This window comes from Mus musculus, chromosome 16 (genome assembly GCF_000001635.26).
Source record: "Mus musculus strain C57BL/6J chromosome 16, GRCm38.p6 C57BL/6J".
NCBI classification, from domain to species: Eukaryota; Metazoa; Chordata; class Mammalia; order Rodentia; family Muridae; genus Mus; species Mus musculus.
The window spans coordinates 17255908-17281273 of NC_000082.6; the positions used below are offsets into that span (position 1 = coordinate 17255908).

The window sequence follows — 25366 nt, forward strand, 5'->3', positions numbered from 1 at the left end:
AGAGCCCCCAGACTTTTGCTGTGGGCACTGATGTTGCAGGGCTGGCAGCTGAGTCCCCATGGCTTGTGACCTCAGGAAACTTTGGGTCTCCTTGGGCACTGGTGTGGCCCATTCTATTGGATGGAAGTTAAGGCAGGCCATGTGGAGTCAAGAGTGCCGCTGAGGTATACTTCTGACCTCCTGGGGCCTTCGGTACACTTGCCGCCCTTGTTCTCCTGGAGAGCTCTTTACAGGTGGGATCTCACTTGGACACACTATTGCTGATAGATTCCTTTGAAGACGAGAGGCATCCGTGTGCTTATTACTTAGTCACTGCAGCTGGAGTCTATGTAGCCTGTTTGGAAGGACCAGCTTGCTGCCTTTCCCAGGCTCCAGATGGTAGACAGTACTAGAAAGGGCACAGGGCTCACAGGCTTGGACAGTGCCCACTGTCTCTATACTCCTGGATGGTGGTGAGCTTGTAAGAACCCAGCAGTTATGGGAGGGAGGATCAGTATTTGGGTCAGGACTAGGAGTTAGCAAATGAGAACGCCTTGGCTGCCTGGCGGAGTATTTGAAAGGTATCCCAGGATAGAACAGAGGTTGTGGGCCAGAGGCTAGCAAAAAAATTTGGTTTGGCTCATAGTTTTTTTGAGTTTTGGTTGTCTTTTGTTTACTTGTTTGTTTGTCTGGCTGTTTTTTTTTTTTTTTTTTTTTGGGTGGGGTTTTTTTTTCCTTTTTTTTTTCTTTTCCATTTTTTATTAGGTATTTAGCTCATTTACATTTCCAATGCTATACCAAAAGTCCCCCATAGCCACCCACCCCCATTTTTTTTCCTTTTTATCTTTTAAATTTTAACCTTTTAGTTTAAAAAAATTTGTGTGTGTGTGTGTGTGTGTGTGTGTGTAAGTGTGGGAAGACCAGTCCCGTGGGGTGGGTTTACGCCTGGACTGGCCAGCTGCCAGTCATTTTTGTAGGTTCTCTTTGTGACCTCTGACCTGTGAATGACTTCTTTCATACCTGAAAGAGTAACAAAGGAAAATTCAAACCCCATTAACATTTCTAGATTTATTTTTATGTATGTGAGTGCTTTGCCTGCATGTATATAACTGCTTGAGTGCCTGCTGCTTGCAGAGTTAATAAGAGGGCATCAGATCCTGGGAATCAGACTTACAGATGATTTGAAGAACAGCAAGTGCACTTAGCCAATAAGCCCTCTACCTAGCCTATACACCTTGGGTTTTGCTTGGCACCTGTATTTGTCATGACCTCTTTTTCCATGTGAGTAGTTGGCAGGAAATGAGAGGACACGGTCTTATACATAATGAAATCTGTCCTGTACACTGTGCCTGAGGAGGGTGGAATCCGGTGGGCTCAGTACATACCCTGTGCCAGGCCTTCGTGCAGGTTGCAGGTTAACTATCTATCCTGCCTGTTCTTGCCCACAGGTGGTGCCCGTGGGCAGGGCACAGGGACATGGGGCCAGACATGGAGCTTCCCAGCCATTCAAAACAGCTCCTGCTACAGCTGAACCAGCAGAGGGCCAAGGGCTTCCTGTGTGACGTCATCATCATGGTGGAGAACTCTATCTTCCGGGCCCACAAGAATGTCCTGGCTGCTAGCAGCATCTACTTCAAGTCCCTGGTCCTGCATGATAACCTCATCAACTTAGACACAGACATGGTCAGCTCCACTGTGTTCCAGCAGATCCTGGACTTCATCTACACAGGCAAGCTCCTGCCCAGTGACCAGCCATCTGAGCCAAACTTCAGCACTCTACTCACTGCTGCCAGCTACCTCCAGCTGCCTGAGTTGGCAGCCCTCTGTCGCCGCAAACTGAAGCGAGCTGGCAAGCCCTTTGGCCCTGGACGAGTGGGTACTGCTGGCATAGGGCGACCAACCCGCAGTCAGCGGCTGTCCACAGCCTCTGTCATCCAGGCTCGATTTCCAGGGCTTGTAGATGTGCGTAAAGGACACCCTGCTCCCCAGGAGCTCCCTCAGGCCAAAGGCTCAGATGATGAGCTTTTTCTGGGCACCTCCACTCAGGAGAGCACACACGGCCTGGGCTTGGGGGGTCCAGCTGGTGGGGAGATGGGCTTGGGGGGCTGCAGCACCAGCACCAATGGGAGTAGTGGGGGCTGTGAGCAGGAGCTGGGCTTGGACCTGTCCAAGAAGAGCCCACCCTTACCTCCTACAACCCCTGGCCCCCACCTCACACCCGAGGACCCAGCCCAGCTGAGTGACAGCCAGCGAGAGTCACCCGCACCCACATCGACCTCTGCCCTGCCTGTCGGCAATAGTGCCTCATTTGTTGAGCTGGGGGCCACTCCTGAGGAGCCCATGGATGTGGAAGGGGCTGAGGAAAACCACCTGAGTCTGCTGGAAGGACAGGGTGGGCAGCCTCGCAAGAGCCTCCGGCATTCAGCCCGCAAAAAAGATTGGAACAAAAAGGAACCTGTGGCTGGGTCCCCCTTTGATAGGAGAGAAACAGGATCTAAGGGTTCCTGCCCAGGGGAAGAAGGTGAAGGGACTGGGGACAGGGTTCCCAATGGCGTTCTGGCTAGCAGTGCTGGTGGAGGTGGCCCCAGTGCATCGTATGGGGAGCAGTCATTCCCCTGCAAGGAGGAGGAGGAGAATGGCAAAGATGGGAGTGAGGACAGTGGGCAGAGTGGGAGTGAGGGGGGCAGCGGCCATACTGGCGCCCACTATGTATACCGGCAGGAAGGCTATGAGACAGTGTCATATGGGGACAATGTTTATGTGTGCATCCCCTGTGCCAAGGGCTTCCCCAGCTCTGAGCAGCTCAATGCTCACGTGGAGACACACACGGAGGAGGAGTTATTCATCAAGGAAGAAGGGGCTTATGAGACCGGCAGTGGGGGTGCCGAGGAGGAGGCTGAGGACCTGTCAACACCTAGTGCAGCCTACACAGCTGACTCTCGTCCTTTCAAGTGCTCAGTTTGTGAGAAGACCTACAAGGACCCAGCCACACTGCGGCAACACGAGAAGACACACTGGTTGACCCGTCCGTTCCCCTGCAACATTTGTGGAAAGATGTTCACACAGCGAGGCACTATGACACGCCACATGCGGAGCCACCTGGGCCTGAAGCCCTTTGCCTGTGATGAGTGTGGTATGCGTTTCACTCGCCAGTACCGCCTCACAGAGCACATGCGTGTGCACTCAGGTGAGAAGCCCTATGAGTGCCAGCTCTGTGGAGGCAAGTTCACCCAACAGCGCAACCTCATCAGCCACCTGCGCATGCACACTTCCCCTTCCTAGAAGCCAAAGACCCGTGGGAGCCCTCTACAGACTTGCCACTTGGGAACCCACGGAAGCATGGTGGGAGGGTTGAGCCCCAAAGTCTGACATGAGGCTCCTGGCAGCCCCTCTGGCCCAGCCTCCTCACGCCCAGAGCTTTAATCAACAGTATACCAAGGGAAGCCAAGAGAGAAGCTGACCAGTCTAGCCCTATGCATGTGGTGCTGGTGACTATTCTACCTCCCTGGGCCCACTGGGCTTTCCAGCTCCCTGAAGGAGCTGCTGAAGAGCCGGTGGGAGTCCATCATGTGGGTGCCAGTGGGGCCTGGTTGGTTCCTTTCCTGCAGGTTGGGCTGGGCCACAGGGTTTCCTGTGGCCAAAAGTGGTGCCTGGAGCAGGCCTAGCTGGCAGGGACCTCGGCTGTGTGTGTGCATGTGTGCTTGTGTCTTTGCAGTGCAGTGTGACTCTGGTGTTGGGGTGCTGGTGCTGGGTGGCAGTTCCTTTCTCTGTGAGCTGGGGTGGCAACTGCTAGCTGGCACTGGAACAGTCAGGGTGACCCATTGCCTACCTCTCTGCAACTAAAGAGCCCTCTGGGCCTATATTGCTGTTATTCCTACTGAGCTGTTCCTATTTCTTTTTTACAGTTTTTAAAAATTCTTTTTTAAAACCAAAATGAACAATATTTTCCTCCTGCCTCTTTGGGGTTGAGCCTGGGTCTGCAGACTGAATGTAACCGGGGCAGCTGCCCCTCCCTATCATTTTCCCTAGTCCTGGTGCTTGGGCATGGTTGAACCTGCCTCTCCAAGGCCCAGAAGCCCTTCTTGCCCAAAGGCTTCCCTGATTCTGAGCCCTGCCTGCCTGGGCTTCCTCAGGAGAATATGCTTTTCCATAATTTCCAAGGAATGTCCCTTGTTAGAGGTACTTATTTTTATTGAGAACCACACCCTCCCCCATATACCTTTTTGAGATGTGGAACTGGAAGGTCTGAAGTTTCAGAGGGTGGAGGGGAGGCTAGATTCGGTGCCAGAGCCATCGGTACTCTTGCTCTCGTGTGCACACGCATCTGTGTGTGCGTGCGCGCGCGCGCGCGCGCGCGCGTGTGTGTGTGTGTGTGTGTGTGTGTGTGTGTGCGCGCGCATGTGCGTGTGTGTTGCTTATGCACAGATGCTTCACTTCCTTGCTCACTGAACATGGTGGGGAGCCTTCTGACCTTTGCTACCTCTTGAATTCAATACCCAGTACAGTTGAGGCTGAGCCACTTGCTTTTGTTTTTCTGTAGTGGGAGTAACCTGGGCTTGGGCTGGCCCAAGCCCCTTGTGGGACCCAGTGTTCTCTGAAGAGATGTCTGCTGCTCAGGGCATGCTGTGTGTGGGGCAGGTGCTGGGCATCTGAGTAACAGGCAGAAGCCATTAGGAAGGAGCAGCTCCCTTTTATGAGCCAGGGTCAGGTGGAAGTGAGCCCACCCCATCCTGTCCCCTCCAGAGCTCAGGTATGTCTGGTAACCTACAGCAGAGCCAGAGGTAATGGTTGACCCCTACCTATACTGACTCAGTACAGGGTCAAGCTAACCCTTCCATGGGTGTGTCAGCCAGCCTCAGATGTTTGCATGGGCTTCTGCAAGGGGCAAGGCAAGACCAAGAGTGTCTGTGTTCTGTCCCAGATGGGCCTATAGACCTTATCATGTTGCTTCATGGCTTTTCATTTTCCTTTTGATTTTTACTTCAGACCAAAAAATTCCAGAGTCATCCCCTGCTTGCCTCCACCCCTCAGAGACCCTGGAGCCTACATTCAGTACCCAGAGAGTGTTGGGTGTGGGAGTGAGGGCACCTGGCCAAACCTCCACATAGTGCCTGTGTACTGAGCCAGCTCTCCATCAGCCCTCACTGGGAATCTTAGTTCTCTGACTGAGCATCTGAGTGCAGCCCAGGCACTATTCTACCCAGTGAAATAGCAGGGCATGCTGGCCTCTGCTCCCCACCCACCCACCTACCAGCACTTAAGGCCTAGGACACAAGGTCTGTGTGGCCTCCCAGGCTGTAGGTACCCTCATCTGCAGAAAATCAGGGACTAGGAGCAGAGCCCCTCACTGAGCATGTCTGTGCGACAGAGTATTGTACCCACCTTAGTGTTGTACCAAGCCTTTTCTGTGTTTTAATGAGAAAGCAAAACACTAGTTTCCTATTTGAGATTTAAGGGTTGTTGGGATGGGTGGGATCCACACTTGGATTCTCTTTCCTTTGTTCTCACTGCTGCATGCCTATGAGTGTGTCTCTGTGTGTGTCTGTGTGTGTGTGCAGATAGAAGAGCCTCATGGAAACCAGGCCATAGGAGGCCAAGGCAGCGAACAGTTCTCTGTTTTAGTCATTTAATTCCTGAATGTTTTGGGGAAACAGGAAACAGAAAATAGCAGATGTCATGTAGAGAAAAAAAAAAGTTAAAAAAAAAATCAAAAGAAAAAAAAAAAAAGCTCATACCCAAATTCACAAAACCTATTTTTTAAACCAAAGCACATTTTGAATGAGTGTGGAACCTCAGTGGGCTCAGAAAAAAATACTAATATATTTATCTCATTGTTTACATAAACTTATACAGTTTCAGACCTCAGCAGCTACAACAGTCCCAGGGAAGCTCTCCCCTCCCACCTGGGTCCTTCTGAGGCGACCCTTGAGCAGCTCAAGGGCAGAGGCAGCCCTGGGTGCTGGGTAAGGACTCGAAGTCCCCCTAGCTTCACCTGAGCCCTCATCCCCATTTTTTGGGGCCTCTTCAAGCTCAGCTGCCACCAAAGAGCATGCACCAAGCTGACCAGCCCCCAGGCTTCCTAGCTGAACCCAAGGGGTGGATTTGGCCCTGCCCATGAGCCTTGTGTTACTTTGAGAGTCACTCAAGCCAAAAAAGCAGGTAGCTTTATGAAGCTCAGTGGACTCCGTCATGCACGTACCCTACCCCGGGCAGCAGAAGGGTCTGACTGGAGTCTGGTCCTTACTAACAAATGGTGCAGACACTCTCAACAGTGTTGTTTTTGTATCAATGTTTGTGCAGTGATGAATGTATTTATTTCTCAGACTTAGGGCAATCCAGTGGAGCAGGCCTGGCTCTGCCAGTGCCCATTTCCACCGGACCGAGCTACTGCAAGGGCTCTTCCAAGGTTGCAAAAAGGAAAAGATGAACTTATGAACACATAAGAATCTCAGACTTGCAGCATAGCCATACACCTCAACTGTGACTCCTGACCTCATGTGGCCCAGGAAGTGTGTTTTCCGTCCATCAACACTGAGGGGAGCCAGGTCCCCACCTGCTGTCCACACTATCAGTATTCACTGGACCTCAGGTCCTTGTGCAGGAGTGCGATCTGCCGGGCAATCTGTCAGCAGGCAGACTGCTGCCTTCCTGAGTAGGGGAAACCCTGGGCAGCCGGGAGGGCAGGCCTCAGGGAGCAAGCGCTATGAGTAAAGGTGGAAGCCAAGGGCAAGGCCTGTAAAGACTGGACAGGCTCTCGAAACCCTGCTGTGCTCGATGAAAGGGACCAAGGTCTTCCTTTCCCCAGTCACGATGGGGCCAATGTTACTGAACCTATGAAATGGATGCCAGGAATGAGGGATAGAGAGGGACCCGACCTCAGTCTGACATTCCAGCCCAGGAAAGGGTGGGAGCTGTGGATCCGTGCTGCCCAGGACCCCTTCCTAGGAAACCTGCAGCTTCAGTCACCTTACTTTAACTTTCTACCAGGGACCCCTCCCCTACCTCACCTTGCTATTTATTGCTGTAATTTATTGACCTCAAAAATGCTGCATAACAGACCTCACTTGGGTCAGGGAGAGTTCCCAGGGTCCTCCCCTCCACTTGGTGGGGCCCCATGGGGGCCAGGTGCTGAGAGGAACCCCCTGTACCCACCCATCACTCGTTTTCCTCCAGGAGCCCCAGGTTGGGCTCTATCCATCCCATTTGCAAATACCTCAGGAGGGATGGGGTATCTGTTTCATTTAATTGGAACTGGAAGAGGGATCATGACGTCCTTTATGCCCTTCCCCGAGCAGGGGAGGGATGCTGGGATCGCACTCCTGTACTGGTCACCCCTATTACCACGCATCACATTGATTTGAGTTTACTTCCCTAAAGAGTTTGGATGGATGCATTCAGGTCAGAGCTGCAGCTCTGCAGCCCTCCGATGTTAGAGTGATTTATCCATGACTAATCTCTCCATTCAAAAGCGTGCAGTCTTAATGTACAGTGATGAGAAACTGTTATTTTATGATCTTTTCATTAAAAGCTTGATTGAAAACTGATGTGGAGTCTGTGACTATACCCTCTGACAGATTGACAAGGTGCCTCCAAGTCTTAGGAGAGCAGGACCTTGGACAAACTCATGCCAGGGGGAACTCTCCTTTAGATGTGGGCATGGTCATAGCAACATTGGCTCAAGTTAATTAAGACTGTCCAGAAAGCAGATACGGGGACAGTTAGGGTGGGTGGGATGAGGAGGTGTGGCCAGTACCAGGACCACAGTTGAAACCAAAAAAGTGCTGGGCCAAACATCCCCCCTCCCCCCATAGTCTTAGCTGTCCTGGAATTCTGTTCTATAGATCAGAAAGAAGATCCTCTGCCCTCACTGGGTATAAGACATGCTCCGGTGCCACCCAACTGATGGGAGCTATCATAGTGGACCTAATCTCCAGAACTAGTTTTGCTGCCCTAAATTTTAGTAAGCTTGATTTTATCAAGGCAGTTCCAAAGGGCTTGGCTTGTGACAAGAGTAGTTGACCTAGCATGTGCCAGGACACTAGGTTCAAACTTCTAGGTGTGTGTGCTTGCAAGGTGGGATAGCATGAGATAGATTCGTGGACACCAGGAGCCCACAGCCTGGCAGTGGTGGTGTATGCCTTTATTTTATTTATTTATTTATTTATTTATTTATTTATTTATTTTTTGAGACAGGGTTTCTCTGTATAGCCCTGGCTGTCCTGGAACTCACTCTGTAGACCAGGTGGGCCTCGAACTCAGAAATCCGCCTGCCTCTGCCTCCCAAGTGCTGGGATTAAAGGCGTGCGCCACCACTGTCGGGCAGGTGTATGCCTTTAATCTTGGCCTAGGCAGGTGGATCTCTGAGTTTAGTCTGGTCTACAGAGTAAGCTCCAGGACAAAAAGCCCAACTCTGAAAACAGATTAAGGGCATGTACCCCCACATCCAGCTGGGTTTATTTCGATGTGTCTGTTAGTATGCCATATGTGTGATTGGTATCCTCAGATACCCAACCCAACGACTGGAGTTAGTGAATGCAAGCTGCCATGTGGGTGCTGCACATCAAACCCTGGGTCTTGTGCAAGAGCAACAAATGAGCCATCTCTCTGGCTTAAATTTCTAAAGATTTAAAAATACCGTGTTTTTTTGTCTGAATCCAACCAGACAAGACCTCTCCCTAGGGTGTTCTTGGCTCCTACCTTTTTACGTGATAAAGTCTAGTTTCTGCTGGGCTTTGGTGGCCCCTGCCTTTAATTCCAGCACTCTGCCAGCTTGGACTACAGAGACTTCCAGGGCAGCCTTGAGCGCCACGGTGGGTGTATGGTGGTCCAAGCTTTTTGGATGTGCGTTGCCAGATGAATTCTCTCCTAACTCCTAATTTTGATCCCTCACTCTCAAGTGCTGGTGCCTAGACCTGGCTGCTTATTTTAAATTCCCATGGACATAGTCTCTCCTCCTTCCCCTGACTCCCTTCTGTTCTTGAGATAGTGTCTCACCATGCAGCCTTCTCTTCCTTGAAACTTGCTGCATAGACTGGGATGACCTTTAAAAAAATTTTTTTAAAAAAGACTTATTTATTGTTATATGTAAATACATTGTAGCTGTCTTCAGACACTCCAGAAGAGGGCATCAGATCTCATTAAGGATGGTTGTGAGCCACCATGCTGTTGCTGGGATTTGAACTTAGGACCTATGGAAGAGCAGTCAGTGCTCTTAACCACTGAGCCATCTCTCCAGCCCTGATTTTTTTTTTTAAATTAAAGATTTATCTATGTATATAAGTGCTCTCTCATATACTGCATGCCAGAAGGGGATCGAATCCTATTATTATAGATGTAATTCCTGGGGCTTTTCTAAGTCCTCTTTTGTGCCCAAGTAGTGCCAGCATTTCTATGACTGCACTCTTGCCAGTTTTAGCTCCCTGGTAAATAGCACAGAGACCTAATAGATTTATTAACAAGCTGCAGCACTGTGCTGTGCAGATACTCATCTGTTCTAACCCTCCATGGCTGCCGACTTCCCAGCCACGTGGCTCTTTACCACGTCTTACCCTGGCTTGCTCTGGTCCATGTGTGTCCTCATGATTACTCCCCTAACTGTGAAGACTGGTCCTTCTGCTCACTCTCCTCTTCCATCTTTGCTTGGACCTCTGACTGAGATTGGATGTTCCTCTTTCTATTCTGCCCAGCTATAGGCTGAATCAACTCTATTAACCAATCAAAGGTGATGGAAAAAAATTTTTTTTATACATCATTGAGACAGGAGATGCTCCAGATATGACAGTGCCAATATCCAGACGACAACCAGATCTCTGGGTATAGTAATCAGCATCTGAATACACAGTGCACAAAACCACCCCTCAACACATTATGGGTGGTTGTGAGCCATGTGGTTGCAGGACCTCCTGAAGAGCTCTTAGCCACTGAGCCATCTCACTAGCCCCAAAATTTAAAAAAATTTTAATGACCAGCTCAACTATCTTACATAGCTTAAAGACATGCCCCCTCCCACCACCACCCCCAAACCGTGACCTTAGCTGGCTCCTTTCTAGGTTTCCTTCACAGTTTCCTTCTGCCGTTCTGGAGGTGAATGTACATGCGGCTTGGCTTTGTTAGTGCCAACCACACAGTGCTACTGAGCAGTCTCCGAGCTTTGTGAGTTGGCACCAGTTCGTTCATTCTCAGGTCTATTTGAAGAGGCTTAGGACAACTCTAGCTACTGCACTTCACCTCGAAGGGCCCTGCTCAGTGCTGAGGCAGGCTCAGTCTTCAGGACAGCATAGCTTCCTCTTACAGTGTCAATCCCACAGGACCTGGACATAAACTGCAGTAAAGGACCACAATGTCATGTGATCACAGAAGAGGAGCAAGGTAGAACGCAGTTAAAGTGCTTGGTGGGCCAGACTATGCTTGTGATTAAGAGTCACAGTTTTGTGATTAAGAGTCACAGTGTCACAGTTTTGTTTTGCTTTTTTTTTTTTTTTTTTTTTTTTTTTTTTTTTTTTTTTGAGAATCTCATTGTGCCACTCACTGTGTAATCCAGACTGGCCTCAGAGATCTGATTGCCTCTACCTCCTGAGTGCTGGATTAAAGGTTTGTGCCGTCATGCTTGGCAAGACACTCTCATCTTTTAGGATCCCATGTCATCCAGGCTAGGCTTCAGCTTCATAGTTGAGGATAGAATGATTCTGACTCTCCTATCTCCACCTCCCAAATGCTGGGGCGTACGGGAGCGTAGCTGTGTGGACCCCAGCTGGCTTAGAGAATCACAGATCCTCCCACCCCGGAACTTTGTTCTACCCACAGAAAAGGAGGGGTGGGGGAAACAACAAAAGCCTGGGTCCTCCGCACGAGCAGCAAGTGTTCAGAACCACTGAGCCATCTCTGCAATCCCCGAAACCTGCTTTTTTCATCTGTGGGAGATGGTGTGCCAAGGTACACGCATGTGCTCCCCTGGGTGTGGGTGACTGTGTGTGTCAGTGTGTGCATGGAAGTCAGGGGCAACCTTGAGTGTTAGTCCTCACCTTCCACAGGAGACTTTTTTTTTTTAAAGATTTATGTATTTTATGTATGTGAGTACACTGTAGCTGTCTTCAGACACATCAGAAGAAGGCATCAGATCCCATTGCAGATGGTTGTGAGCCACCGTGTGGTTGCTGGGAACTGAACTCAGGACCTCTGGAAGAGCAGTGCTCTTACTGTTCTCTCTCCAGCCCGAGACTTTTTTAGAAAAACATCTTGGGCTGCTCTGCACACGAGACTGGCTTCTAGGGATTCTTCCCAATTTCCTACAGACGTCCTGGAACTTCAGACAAATACTATAGCATCTGGCTTTATTTGGGTTCTGGGTTCGGAGTCCTTACAACTTCATTTCCTATTTCACTAACCTGTAAAGGGAACTTTTGAATGTCACATTCCCAGTATCCAGTGTAAAGCAGATGGTGGTGGTAGTGGTACCATCTGCAGACTATTACCATTGTCAGTAGTGGTGGGTGTGCTGCCACCTTCACAGGCTGGGAGATCAGGTGTGGTGGTCTGTCTCGAGTCCCAGATTTTGAGTAGAAACATCTGGACACATGTGCAATCAACTAGCCTGGGCCGCTGTGGGTTTGTGAGCCTGTAGCTGTGCCCATGATCCATGCTGTCTTCCTGCCTCCCTCAGGCCAGCCTGTTTTCAGCTGTAGCCAGCTGGGGGTCAGTTAGATGGTCCCCTAGACCCGGAAGCTCACCAAAGTCACTGAGGGAGGGAGGGAGTATGGTTGGGCTGAGGGAAGGCAGGTGCATCAAGGACATACTTGGATGCTCTCAGGGCACTGGATAAATGCTGGCCCTGCTGCAGAGTTGGGGCAATAGTCCTGTAGCCAAAGCTCATACATTTCTTGGTACAACTGCTGGCCAGCAAATTTATAAAAATGTCAGCCTCATATAATTTTGAGGTCAACCTACTAATATCAGTTTTCTTTCTGACCACAGGTAACAAAACTGATCACCCCAGGGTATACCTAGTACTGAAGAACCATCATTGCTGGCTTCTGTCAGACTGTGGCGTATGCAAGCTATCTCAGAGGAGCCCAGCATGCTTCCTTAGTCTCTGGAAGGGCAGCTGCCACCCAGCTCCTGTACCAGGGCTCTCATGTACACTCTTCCCGGTCTTAGCCAGTGCTAGTGAGTCAGCATGCAGTCTGAGGCCACGTGTTCATAACCCTCTTCTGATAACACAATCGGCAGGTTTCCCCGCATGGATAATGTACACACATCTATCAACCTGTCAGCAACCTAGGACCCTCCACCAATGGGGTTTCTCCTTATATGACCAACCTAGGACCCTCCACCAATGGGGTTTCTCCTTATATGACCATCAAACAGATTCTAGGCAGTGATACTCGAGATGTTTTATTGTTGAAAAAGTCTGGCCTAGAACTCACTGTGTAGTCCTGCCTGCCTGTTGGGATTAAAGGCACTCCTGGCCTGTACCGTAGTTATGTCCAGGCATGAGAATAAGAAGGTCAACTGGTCTGAACTAGTTTGAGTTCATGTGCAGTAAGGTATTCTTAAAGTTTAGAGAGTCTCCTATTTACCATCTTATGTATAGTTGTATGGATATGACTAAAATCAGATGCATTATGGGAAGGTACATATGCAAACAGAGATATATAATTTAGCCTGTCAATCAAAATAGAGCACCACTGCCCCTTAGCAACTAGCTCCTCTGTATAGACCCCATACACATCCTTTGTGTTTCTTCTCACATTGAGCTGGCTGTGAACCTCACTCCCCTCCCATCCTCACTGGGCTTTGCTGTGAATACTGTTTGTATCATTTTCCTTAAGTTCTGAATAAGATGCTGGGGACCTGCAGACAGCCAGCCCTGACCCTGAAGGCCTGTAACACAATGGTGTCTCTAGTGTCACTTGAGTATTGGAAGAGGACTCAAAGTTGCTTCTTAGATGTAGAAACAATTGGGTTGGTGTCCTGGAGAATGAACATTGTGTACAAGAATGGGGGTAGTTATCTGGCACTTGTTGGAATTTTGGGTGGTGCATAGGGCATGAGGGGCCCTAAGTCTAAAGCACAGGCTGGAGGCTGACTTGGTGGATGGAGAGGCTTGCTACAAGCTGGGTGTGCTCCTTGGGCCGCACATAATTGAAGGAGAGAACAGATTGCAGCAAGTTGCTCTTTACCTGCCATGTGTGCAGTGTAATTTAGTATGTGTATCCATACTCACTCACATCAACAGTGTACAAGGCAAGTCTCAGCCCCGCTTGACTTCAGTAATGAAGTTTCAAGTGTACCTTTCTGCCATTATAGTATCCACTCGCTTTGATGAAGTGGCTACTGTAGGGCAGGTCTGGGGTTCAATGTGGACAGATGTAGCTCGGGGCCCAGTGCACAGGATCAGATAGCAGATATTGGGGTTCCTCAGTGTGCCATCAATAATCCATCTCACCTCTGACCTTCTCACAGTGTGGGGTCAAACCATATCATTAAGATATCCAAGGTATCTGTAACCTTGCCTCTAGCACCCCTGTAACCAGCCCCTAGCACCCCTGTAACCAGCCCCTAGCACCCCTGTAACCAGCCTCTAGCACCCCTGTAACCAGCCCCTAGCACCCCTGTAACCAGCCTCTAGCACCCCTGTAACCAGCCCCTAGCACCCCTGTAACCAGCCCCTAGCACCCCTGTAACCAGCCTCTAGCACCCCTGTAACCAGCCCCTAGTACCCCTGTAACCAGCCTCTAGCACCCCTGTAACCAGCCCCTAGCACCCCTGTAACCAGCCCCTAGCACCCCTGTAACCAGCCCCTAGCACCCCTGTAACCAGCCCCTAGCACCCCTGTAACCAGCCTCTAGCACCCCTGTAACCAGCCCCTAGCACCCCTGTAACCAGCCTCTAGCACCCCTGTAACCAGCCCCTAGCACCCCTGTAACCAGCCCCTAGCACCCCTGTAACCAGCCTCTAGCACCCCTGGTAAGAACAGGGAACAACACTGAGACTTAAAGTTGGAAAGAATAATGGCTGCTTGCTTGGCTCTCCAGTGGCCCAGTGAGCTTACAGCTGCCCAGCTGTGTCACTGTGGGGTTGAGGGAGGTGGGCAGTGAGAGGACACGGGGAGCCTGCGCCACATCTACCTGGCTTTTGAATACTAGCTTCTCCCAGCAAGAGCCTGTGTCCTCCGTCAACTTGCCAGGTTCCTGTATCAGAAGCAGCCATCTGTTTGTACGTACATTATCTTACGTTCTGGGCACCATCCTAGCTGGGTTTCTGTGGCTGCCCAGTGCTGAGTACCAAGGACAAAGTGACAGAATTGGGAAGGATGGATTATATTTGAGGTGCTGGGATGCTGGAAAGAGGGGGAAGCAGAGACTCTCTGGCAGGTGCATGTCTGGAGAGCAACAGGTGGCAGGTGTTTGTGCCCCGGACCTCAGTGAGGACTGGCTTGAACTTGTGTTTTGTGAAGTCACAGTCAAGGAAGGGTTTAGGAAGGTTTAGTAGGGACTCGAGGCAAGCAGACCTTGATCATCCAGTCTGAAACGGTGTTGATGAAGGTGTAAGAAGCAGGCGGCACAGGGCAGCCTCCTCAAACCTCAGTGTTGGGCAAACAGTAATCAAGGCACAGTAGGCAGAGGCAGGGGGCTTCCCACTTGTGAGAAGTCTGTGGGAGAGAGAGGTCAGCGGTTTGCAATAGGAATTGGGGGCAGGCTAGGGGTATGAGGCTAGAAGAATCAGAGAAGGACCAGCAAAGGGAGTCCTGGGGGCTGGGCAGGGCCAGCAGAAGCTGCTGCAGGGTTTTTCTAATGCAGGTGACCATCAAGGTGGACAGGTGTTTGTCATCGGGAATTTAGGACCTTGGGTGAGAGATGGAGAAGGCCGAGTGAACTCTAAGGAGATGCCAGTATGGCCAGAGAGCAAATAAGATGTCATGTTAGGGAGTGAGAATGTTGACTGTCTCCCTGATTGGCGTACTGATTCCTTCCAAGGCAGGGGATGGCCCCTGGGTAGCAGGGAGAAAGCCTCGGACCGGGGCCATCCTTCCCAGGCGAGCCTGAGTCCAGATCTGGCCAGCAGTGTGCAGTGCTTCACAATCTGTCTGTGTGACTGTGTATAAGGTGTGTGTGGCCTGAGTTTGCAGCTAGGACAAGGCCTACCTATGTTGCGGACAGGGCAAACCACCTGAGCCCTCAGTTGCTGTTATCTTGTGTAGCTGTTACCAGGGAGTTGGGCCGCAGCTTGTTTCTGTCACATGCAGCAGCCTTTTAGGGACCTCAGCTCAGGCCATACACTTAAGGCTTTGACACAGAAGAGCATTGGCCAGTGTGAGGGAGAGTTGAAGTTTTACTAAACTTTTAGGGGCTGGAGAGATGGCTCAGCAGTTTTCCAAGCGATTGTGATTGGATTCCCAGCACCCAAAGCTCAAAGCCATCTGTAATTCATTTTAGGGCATCTGATGCCCTCTTCTGGCCTTCATGGACACTGCATGTACATGGTGCATGGACATGCTGATAAAACACACACATTAAAAACTATATTAAGGGGCTGGTGAGATGGCTCAGTGGGTAAGAGCACCCGACTGCTCTTCCGAAGGTCGGAAGTTCAAATCCCAGCAACCACATGGTGGCTCACAACCACCTGTAATGAGATCCGATGCCTCTTCTGGTGCGTCTGAAGACAGCTACAGTGTACTTTACATATAATAAATAAATAAATCTAAAAAACAAAAAAACTAAATTAAGCCAGACGGTGGTGGTGCACGCCTTTAATCCCAGTACTCAGGAGGCAGAGGCAGGCGTATTTCTGAGTTTGAGGCCAGCCTGGTCTACAAAGTGAGTTCCAGGACAGCCAGGGCTATACAGAGAAATCCTGTCTCGAAAAGCAAAACAAAAACCTAAATTAAACGTACTGTTTTGTATGTCTTTGATGTTGGGGGGCACATGTGAGCTCTGCCTTTCACTGTGGGTCTGTAGATTATACAGTGAGGGACTTCCTGAGCACATCACTGGCCTAATTACAGTAATAAATACAGACTTTAAGCATGTGGGTAAGATAAAGCCTGGGTGCTCAGAAGGAACGACTTAGCCCAGAGAATAGGTGTGGGCTCCTCAAAGAAAAAGACAGAGCTACAAATGTCTTCTGGCCTCAGGGAACTGATGGCTCTAAACCAAAGCGTGCATGCTGCCGTCAAAGCCCCACGTGTTGAAGCAGGCAGCGAACCAAAGAAGTTTGAGTCGCCTAAAAGGAACAGAAATGACTCAAAGACAGCTGCACCTCAGAAAACCCACCCTGGCATGGGTGACAGCTCCTGAAAGCTGGGAACTGCAGTGTACCACACAGCCTGCAGGCAGCTCAACAGATGTAGAGTCTCTTCTAGGAAACTGAGTTAGTCTGAACCTCTTCCAGGTAGCTTGGCTGGTCTCTGTCTCAGCAGGATTTTACTCATGGAACCTTGAGGAAGGAAGGGTCTCATGAATCTGGTCAGCTTCAGGCACTTCCTGAGTCTTTTGTTGATTAGGTTTGGTTTGGTTTTCTCTGTGTAGCCCTGGCTATCTGGGAACTTACTCTGTAGAACTTTCTTAGAGTTCCACCTGCCCCTGTCTCCCAAGCTCTGGGATAAAAGGTGTGTGCCACCACCTCCCTACAGCCCTTGACTTCTTGAGTCTTTTTCTTTTTTTTCTTTTTTTTTTTTTTTGGTTTTTCGAGACAGGGTTTCTCTGTATAGCCCTGGCTGTCCTGGAACTCACTTTGTAAACCAGGCTGGGCTTGAACTCAGAAATCCGCCTGCCTCTGTCTCCCAAGACTTCCTGAGTCTTAACAGCTTCACTTTAGAACATTGAGTCTTGAGGAACTTCTCTGAGGGAACGGTTTCAACAATGGCTTTTAAGGTAGAGTCAAATGTCATTCTTTACAATGGTCACAGGTAGGATTTGAAGCTATTATCGTCAAAGGCTGGCCCAAAGAGCCTGAGATGGGAGATCACAGGGTGTTTTCAGAGGGGCACCTGACAAGGCTATTGCTGATGAGACAAGAAGCAGAGTTAACGGAGATGCTCATGTGTGTGTGTGTGTGTGTGCGTGTGCGTGCGTGTGTATGTTCTTGCACGTGCATACATTTTTGAGTGTGTGTATGCCCACTCAAGGTCACACATAAGCCTAGTTCATTACTACGTTAGCAATCAGTATCTATAAATGAAGGGCTTATTTATTTGTGTGTAGACCCTCCACAGCAAGTGTTGACAGCAGTTGAGAGATCTCAGGAAGGGAGGGGCTCCTTTCCTTTCCCATATCCTAAGTTGGTTTCTCTACCTTGCCCCATTGGCTACCTTTTGGTGTGAAACAGTGTTTTCTTCTGCCAGTTTTTATCTGGGGATGGTGGTCTAAAGCTTTGGACACGAAGATAAGATTGCCAGTTTGGAGGCTAACCTGGTCTACAGTAGCCAAGGTTACTTAGCAAGAACCTTATTTTTGTTTTATTTTATAAGCAACACATTTGACCATTAAAAAAAAAAAAAAGGCCAGCCCCAGAGGTGAAGCCTGTGGTGTGAGCACAGGCAGTGGAGGTGGGGGAGTCCTAAGTCATCCTTGGTACACAGTTGAGTTTCAGGCTAGTATGAGTAACATGAGACCCTGTCTCCAAGGTAATAAAAGAAAACAAAATCAAACAAAAGAAAAAAGAATCCTAGATTAGCAAAACTCAGTAAGTAAGCTGCAGGTGTGCTGGGTGGCTTATGAAGTGAGCGGTCAAAGGCCGAAGGGGAGGAAGGGACGCTGGCTGAGGGAGAGTTGCTTTGGGAAGAGCCTGTGAACAGAAAAGGCACGGAGAGGGAAGCCCAGGGGTGCGTGGCTCAGAGGGAGACACTTGTCTGGGAGGCTCACCTCCAGCCCAGCCCAGAAAATACAAAAATCAAGTATTCACACCTTCTCCCAAATTACTGGGGCCAGAAGGGCTTCAGAGGCCTGGAGCTTTGAACTTCTTGTGTGGACGAGATGAGGCAGCACTGGAGTCTGGGAATCCGAGTTATGTTGACAGCACTGGGGAATCCCAGCTTAGCCAGAGCTATCAAAACCCACAGCCCTTCCTGTAAATCAATAATTGATGTCTTGGTGCGTGATACTGGGAATTGAACCTTGTGTGTGCAGGGATTCCATTGACCAATATCCCAGCCCATTCATAGCAAAAAGCACTCATTGTTTTTGTTTTTGTTTTTTTGGAGGGGCTGTTTGAGACAAAGTCTCACCCTGTAGCAAAGGCTGGCTATGAATTTGCAGCAGGATTCCTGCCCCAGGCTATCTAATGAAGCTGTAATGGTTTATTACAGCATCCAGAAAGTATGTCCTCTAAATTATGGAATAAATTAGCTTCTTAAAATCTTTAGAGAGATTATATCACCACAGAGTGTGAAAAGGTCCAGTGTGCAGTTAGGAGCACTTGTTGCTCTTCCAGAGCACTGACTTTAGTTCCCATCACCCACATAGGTGGCTCACAACTGCTGGAATTCCAGCTTCAAGGGATCTGATGGACTGCTGAGGCATTTGCACAGATGTGGTATACACACACACACACACACACACACACACACACACACACACACACAGAGAGAGAGAGAGAGAGAAATAAATTGAAGAAAATGATTAAGCAGGTTCCTAGGGAAGTAAGGGGTTGTGTCAAGACCAGCCTGGCTGCAGAATGAGACCCCTTGAGCTAACAGAACCCCTAGATCACAAAACTACATCCCTCCTTTTCTTACTCATACCACACAAGCCCAATCAAAGGTTCTCTAGAGCTGAAACCATGGAGAAAAGAGACCATCAGGCCACCCTAGCACCCAGGTCCTCCCAGGTCCTTCAGCACCACTCAGCACGGCACTATGCTAGGGAAAATCCAGCCACTGAGACCACGACAAAGTTTCATAGCACATGGGGGAGAAAAACATTAAAAATTTTAATTTTAAATGTTTTTCTCAAGCCGGGCACGGTGGCGCATGCCTTTAATCCCAGCACTTGGGAGGCAGAGGCAGGCAGATTTCTGAGTTCAAGGCCAGCCTGGTCTACAAAAGTGAGTTCCAGGACAGCCAGGGCTACACAGAGAAACCCTGTCTCGAAAAAACAACAGCAACAAAAAAATGTTTTTCTCAAAAGTTTAGCACTCCCTGCTTGGTCACTCAGAATCTAAGGTGAGGCACACCTGGTTTAGCCTGTAGTTACAGTAGTTACAGCTACTGTGGCTCTTAAGATTTATTTATTTTTATTTATTATTATTATTATTTTTTTTTTGAGACAGGATTTCTCTGTATAGCCCTGGCTGTCCTGGAACTCACTCTGTAGACCAGGCTGGCCTCGAACTCAGAAATGCGCCTGCCTCTGCCTCCCGAGTGCTGGGATTAAAGGCGTGTGCCACCACCGCCTGGCTAATTTATTTATTTTTAAAGACTTATTTATTTTTATTTATATGAGTACATTGTCACTGTCTTGAGGGCATCAGATCCCATTACAAATGGTTGTGAGCCACTATGTGATTTCTGGGAATTGAACTTATGACCTCTAGAAGAGCAGTCAATACTCTTAACCGCTGAGCCATGTCTTCAGTCCTTCTTTAAAAAAAAAAAAAAAAAAAAAGATTACACACACACATACACACACACTCACACACTATAGCTGTCTTCAGACACACCGGAAGAGGGTATCAGATCCCATTATAGATGGTTGTGGATCACCATGTGGTTGCTGGAAATTGAACTCAGAACCTCTGGAAGAGCAGTCAGTGCTCTTAACCATTGAGCCATCTCTCAAACCCTCTCATTTTTTCTTTCTTTTTTTCTTTGGTTTTTGTTTGTTTGTTTGTTTTTTCGAGACAGGGTTTCTCTGTGTAGCCCTGGCTGTCCTGGAACTCAGGCTGTAGACTAGGCTGGCCTTGAACTCAGAAATCCGCCTGCCTCTGCCTCCCAAGTGCTGGGATTAAAGGCGTGGGCCACCACACCCGGCCCTCATTTTCTTTTGAGTCAGGGTCTTGTTTAGACCTCTAGGCTGACCTTGAACTCTAGGTGATCTTGCCTCAGCCTCTAGTATTTTGGGATTACAAGGTACGGACCATCAAGTCTGGTCCTTCCTTAGAACTTTAGTAACTTTTTACCAATCAGATCTGGACTGTGATATTTTTGTTTTTTGTTTTGTTTTTCTTTTTTTTGAGACAGGTCCGCATGTAGCCTTGGCTAATTTCAAACTCCGTATGTAGCAAAGGATGACCTTGAACTCCTGATCTTCGTGCCCTCACACCTCCAAGAGATAGAATTACAGATGTGGGCAACCAAGCCCGGCTTTGTATACCTGAATTGGTCGGGCGTGATCCGTCTCGGTTGGGTTCGGGCGCCCTCTGCTGCCTATTGTGACGCGGGCCACCAAGTTACCCAGGCGGTGGAGGTCGGGGCGGAGCTCTGGAGCCATGACTGAGCCGCAGGAGCAGCTGCTGCAGCTGCAGAAGGACAACCGAGATGGCCGCCTGCGGAAGCAGGAGCTAGAAGAGCTGGTGCGTGGGCTGGAAGCCGAGAGCGAGAGCCTCACCGGGCGCCTGGAGGAGCTGCGGGAGCGCGAGCGCAGGTGCGAGGGCACCGAGGCCCCGGCAGGCTTGTTGGCAGTCTCGCTCCAGGCAGTGGGACCCTAGTCTGGAACTCTCAGGCTGGTGGCGGCTCCTTCCCAAAATATCTTGCTCCCTGGTTTTATCCCAGACCAATTCTCCGCCCCCTCTCCCCCTCCCCCGTGTAGCCTGCAGCGGAGACGAAGTCAAGCATCACGAGCCATTCGAGGCGAGGCATGTGAGGCGGCACGGGAGCGTGCGGAGCGGGCTCGTGGGCTGCTGGAGGCGGCGGAGCAGCACCGGCAGGACCTGGTGCGGGCAAGAGCAAGAGGCGGCTCCCGGGGTGGCTAGGCTGGAGGAGGGGCCTAGACAGCCTGGACCCTGTTCGCAGGAGCAACACAATCGGAAGCTGCAGGAACAGTGGGAGGAACTGTCCAGTCAGGTACGTGCAGTGTCTCAGATCATGCCCTAGTCCCCAAGATCCTTGAGCCAGGCACTCACGAGTTCGGTCCCCAGCTTTTCTACTATGGAGGGGAGCAGCTAAGTCAACAGCGAGCGGAGCAGCAACTAGGGAACCAGCTTGTGGCGCTGCAGGTACTTGGGCGGGGCTGTGGGCGGAGTATGGCTGTGGGCAGGGTTATGTGCATTTGTGGGCAGAGTATCAGCCTTCAAGGCCGGGGACCGAGCCTCGAGGCCCAGTGGTGTGCGAGGACTTCAGGTTCTTGACATCACTTGAATCCTCCCGAAGAAACATCTGGAGCTGGCGGAGGCCAAATTCAGCATGCAGGCAGAGGACCTGCGGCAGGTGCGAATGGCGCTGGACTCTGGGGGGGGGGGGGAAGGCGTGTGGGGAGGGCCTGTCATTGCGATGCTCATACCAAGCCCCTGGCTTCTAGGGTGCGCAGCGGACAGAAGAGGCCTGGGCCAGCTTCCAGGAGCAGAGTGGAGTCCTGCAGGTGTGACCCCTCGTTTCTGACAGCGGTTCTCTTTCGAATGCCCTGCGGCCTCGACTCTTTCTTCCTTACTCTCTGACTCGCGATGTAGCGCATCCTCTGCCCTGAATCCCTATTGCCATCCTTCAGGAGCTGCAGGGGAAAGTGATGGAGGCAGCAGCTGCGCTGGAGGCTACGCGCGGTGGCTCGGAACCGTAAGAATTGGGACTTGGAGGGCGTCGGAAGGTGCTAGGCCCAGCCTGGTGGCTCATCTCCGCGCCTGTCCTGCAGGTGGAACTCAGAGCCTCGTCCGGTGCAGGACTGCGCGGGCTCACTCATGGAGGAGGTGGCCAGGGCTGACTGCGTGAGCGTGGGCTGGGAAGCGCGGGCTGAAGCTGGTACCTGCCCACTAGATTTGGCTAGAGCCTAGCGGCTGCCCAGGCAAAAAACTGGATACAGCCCTTTCTCTGCAGGAAAAGCGACTGTTCGGTGGTACAGGCGCGGGAAGCCTCAGGTGAGTGGCTAGTGGGGGTTGGGCGGTCCGGGTTCCGGGTCCCAGAGCCACCACCCACCTGTCCGTTGGTGGTTCTGCAGGCTGTGGGCGCTGAGCGCACTGCAGACGTTGCTGCTGCTCCCGCTGGGTTTCCTGGTGCTGCCGCTGATTTACGTGGTGCTGGCGAAGCCTGACGCCGTTGGCCCGGGGCTCCAGAGTCTCGGCTCTGACGCGGTCTTCCGCCGGCTGCGCTACACGCTGTCGCCTTTACTTGAGCTGCGTGCGCGCGGATTGCTGCCTGCCTAGAGTGCATCATGTCGGCTTTGGCCGCTTGTACCTCTGTCTCCTTTGTGTTTTCTGGGTGCCTGCTTATATGAAAAGGGTGGGGGTGAAGTTCGTCTGTTCCGATATCACCTGAGTGCAGGGGTGCCTGTCTGTGGCGGGGCTGCTTGTGTCCAGGCCGCAGCCTGACCCCTCTAGGGGGCTCTTCTGAACCTGAGCTTTGGGTAGGATGGGTGTGGGTGCTGGCCTGTCGGGTCCCCTCCGTAGTGGGTGGATTATTTTCCCTGGATGCGGATGCACAGTTACTCCAGATCTACTTCAACGTTGGGGTTCCCTCTTGGGCAGGTTCGAGTTCGCCATACCTCCCTCACAGCATCTGAACACACCGGGTAGTGTATGCTTGCCACCGTGGGCTTTGTGGGGAACATGCAGTAGATAAGGATTGCCCTGCTGAGTGGAAATTAATCTGGGTTGAATTTCCAATAAACTCTAGACTACTTGTTTATTTATAGGTGTGTGGGGTTTCATCCCAGCTTTGAACTCACTATACAGCTGAGTGACCTTGACCTACCTCCCTGCTCCTGAGTGGATTATAGGCATGAGCCACCAGGGATGGTTTATTCTGTTCTGGGGATTGAACTCAGCTCAGCACTTGTGAATGCTAAGCTATAACCACAGCATTTAAACAATTACAGCTTTTTCTGTTAAGTTCATTGGAGACTCCCTTAACGGCCTAACAGAGTGGTCTGTAAAGTACCTTGGAATGGTCTGTTTAACTTGGAGAAAGCACCTGATGTGGTTTAGGTTCTGTAGCGTGCAGCGACCTATCAGTTGTATGCACTGGTGTCTCTCACTGCCTTGCAAACATAAGGTCCTGTGTCTGACCCTAAGAACCTATGTAAAAAGGCTGGATGTGGTGGTAATGTCAGTGACCCCTTGTTGGAGAGGTAGAGACAAGTGTGAATTAGTGAGCTCCAGCTAATGGGAACTGTCTCAGGAAACTGGGTGGTCAATTTCCAATATTCACACACAGTGTTTGACAACATCCCGGAATTCCTGCTCAGGGATTCTTACTGCCCTCTTGTTCCCTAACTGAGCACCAGGTATAGTCATTGTCTTACTTAGGGTTTCATTGCTGTGAAGAGACGCCATGACCATGACGATGCTTATAAAGGAAAACATTTAATTGGCACTGGCTTACAGTTTCAGAGGTTTAGCCCATTATCATCATGGTGGGAGGCATGGCAGTGTCCAGACAGACATGGTGCTGGAGAAGGAGCTGAGAGTCCTACATCTTGATTCACAGGCAGCAGAAGGAGACTGTGTGCCATAGTGTTCAGGTTGAGCATTTGAGACCTCAGAGCCCACCCCTAGAGTGACACACTTGTGACAAGGCCACACCTACTCCCACAGGCTACACCTTCTAATAGAGCCACTCCCTATGGCCAAGCATTCAAACAAATGTGTCTATGGGTGCCAGACCACCAAAGTTATAGTGCACAAACTACATGCAGACACTCATATAATCTTACAAAAAGCCAAAGCCAGCTGGTCAGTAGTGGCTCGAACCTTTAATCCCAGCACTCATCAGGCAGAGGCAGGCAGATTTCTGTGAATTTGAGGCCAGCCTGGTCTACAGAGTGAGTTCCAGGACAGCCAGGGCTACACAGAGAAACCTTGTCTAGAAAAAGCAAAAAGCAAACAAAACTAGACAGAGTGGTGCCAGGGTCCTTGGGGTGACTGCTCTAGCCTTTCACCTCACCCCCACCCTGCTGCCAGTCCCATCTGACTGATATTTGGGGGGCTTTGGGGGATGGGCCTTGTGCACAGCAGGCAAGTGCCTTAACCACTGAACTGCAGGCTCTGCTCCAATTTAAAACCTTACTTTCTGAGACCACACTGGCTCGCACCTGTTTGGTACCTGACACAGAAACAGCCACATCTGTTTAGGGCCTTCATGGAGGAAAGCCTTTCCGCTGCAGAGGACTCCTGTCTGGAAGAGGCATTAATCCAAAGAGTCATAGGCTGGGGCTATAGCTAGGGGATGTGGGGGCCTGCCCAGCATGTATAGGCCCTGGGTCTGATCCTCAGTACCAGAACCAAGACTACTCAAGCTAGGTGTGCCTCGGAAGGATCAGGAGGTCAAAGAGCACCTTTAACTACAGGCACATGTTTGGTTACATAACAAAACAAAAGCAGCACATTTTGGGATTTTTATTTTTTTCATGTTTATACAAGAAAATACTTCATGTACCAATGTAGTATGACGGGTGAACAAACGGAATGTGTCCAGTGTGAAAGAGACTCACACGTGTGCATCAACGGTCCATGTGCCCGTTGCCCCCACAGCCAGGCCTACGGTGGCAGGACGAGTTGCTCTGTGACACTCAAGGCTTCAGGTGCTAGGCTAGGCTTCTCAGTAGGGGATATCATTCTGGTAGTACTGGATCATGTCGTAGGTCCGGCTCCTGCAAGGTCAAGCGAGGAAAGTGAAGACCTCGCTGGAGCCCTCCCCAGCTGTGTGGGGAGCAGGGACAGGGCCTCAGGGACAGGGAGGGACTTGCCTGTTGCTGAGGAAACAGTTCTGGATGACCTTCATGATAAAATTCGCAGCCTCCCGCTCTGTCATGTTCGGGCTGAACCTGTGTCTAGGCAGAGATGGAAGGAGGCATTTGTGGGAATCTGCCCCCCCCCCCATCCCCCAGGGACATTATGCTGTGGTCTAGTATGCTCCCTGATCCTCGCCAGCAATTACTAGGCCACATGGGGAGTGCATGATCATGTGGCTATTCTATAAACCCCCTGTCTGCTCTGGGGATCCAAGGATACATACATTTCTAGATAGAGCCCCAGCAGATGGTACCTACTTCAAAAGTTTGATTGTCTGGCCACGAAAACAGGGCAGGCCTGTGTCCAACATGAGTGTAACCAGGGAGACGACTGCATCCATATAGGGGCTGTGGAGACAGAGGGTGGGGGACAAACAGTGTGAGGTACCCTGCTCACAGAACCTGTGGTCCAGCTGCCACTTCTCCATACAATCTGCTAGCAGGACCACATATAGCACTATATGGCTGAGTGATCTCCCCACTATGCCAGGCTTCCAGCAGGGGTTTCAAAG

The 25366-nt window shown here is 50.5% G+C and overlaps 3 protein-coding genes across 8 annotated transcripts in view; 2 read left to right on the forward strand and 1 right to left on the reverse strand.

Annotated features, from left to right (window-relative positions):
- Hic2 (hypermethylated in cancer 2) overlaps positions 1-7523 on the forward strand; it is a 29844-nt gene extending 22321 nt beyond the window's left edge. The window contains exon 3 of the mRNA NM_178922.3: positions 1428-7523. Coding sequence (NP_849253.2) covers positions 1428-3261 — 1834 coding nt within the window. The 3' untranslated portion in view covers positions 3262-7523. The remainder of the gene's footprint in view (positions 1-1427) is intronic.
- On the forward strand, positions 1698-22754 carry Tmem191c (transmembrane protein 191C). 3 transcript variants are annotated; one of them, XM_030249067.1, is made up of 10 exons: positions 1698-3166; positions 20159-20561; positions 20727-20980; positions 21055-21132; positions 21287-21343; positions 21435-21494; positions 21621-21685; positions 21762-21834; positions 21944-21984; positions 22065-22754. In XM_030249067.1, exons 5-10 carry the CDS (start codon positions 21320-21322, stop codon positions 22267-22269), a joined length of 468 nt encoding a protein of 155 aa, XP_030104927.1. In that variant the 5' UTR covers positions 1698-3166; positions 20159-20561; positions 20727-20980; positions 21055-21132; positions 21287-21319; the 3' UTR covers positions 22270-22754. The 3 variants fall into 3 exon arrangements, with proteins under 3 accessions (XP_030104927.1, XP_030104928.1, NP_803424.2); NM_177473.3 differs by lacking the exon at positions 1698-3166 and having other exon boundaries at positions 20393-20561; positions 20727-20850; positions 20930-20980; XM_030249068.1 differs by lacking the exons at positions 1698-3166; positions 21055-21132 and having other exon boundaries at positions 20378-20561.
- Positions 22755-24443: 1689 nt separating this feature from the next.
- The window catches only part of Pi4ka (phosphatidylinositol 4-kinase alpha), a 125964-nt gene continuing 125041 nt past the window's right edge, over positions 24444-25366 (reverse strand). For 3 of the 4 annotated variants that reach the window (XM_030249069.1, NM_001373955.1, XM_006522037.2), the window contains 3 exons: positions 25113-25202; positions 24810-24893; positions 24445-24713 (listed from right to left, as the gene is read on the reverse strand). In XM_030249069.1, coding sequence (XP_030104929.1) covers positions 24662-24713; positions 24810-24893; positions 25113-25202 — 226 coding nt within the window. In that variant the 3' untranslated portion in view covers positions 24445-24661. Of the gene's footprint in view, positions 24714-24809; positions 24894-25112; positions 25203-25366 lie in introns of all 4 variants that reach the window. The other variant, NM_001001983.2, reaches the window with a different exon arrangement.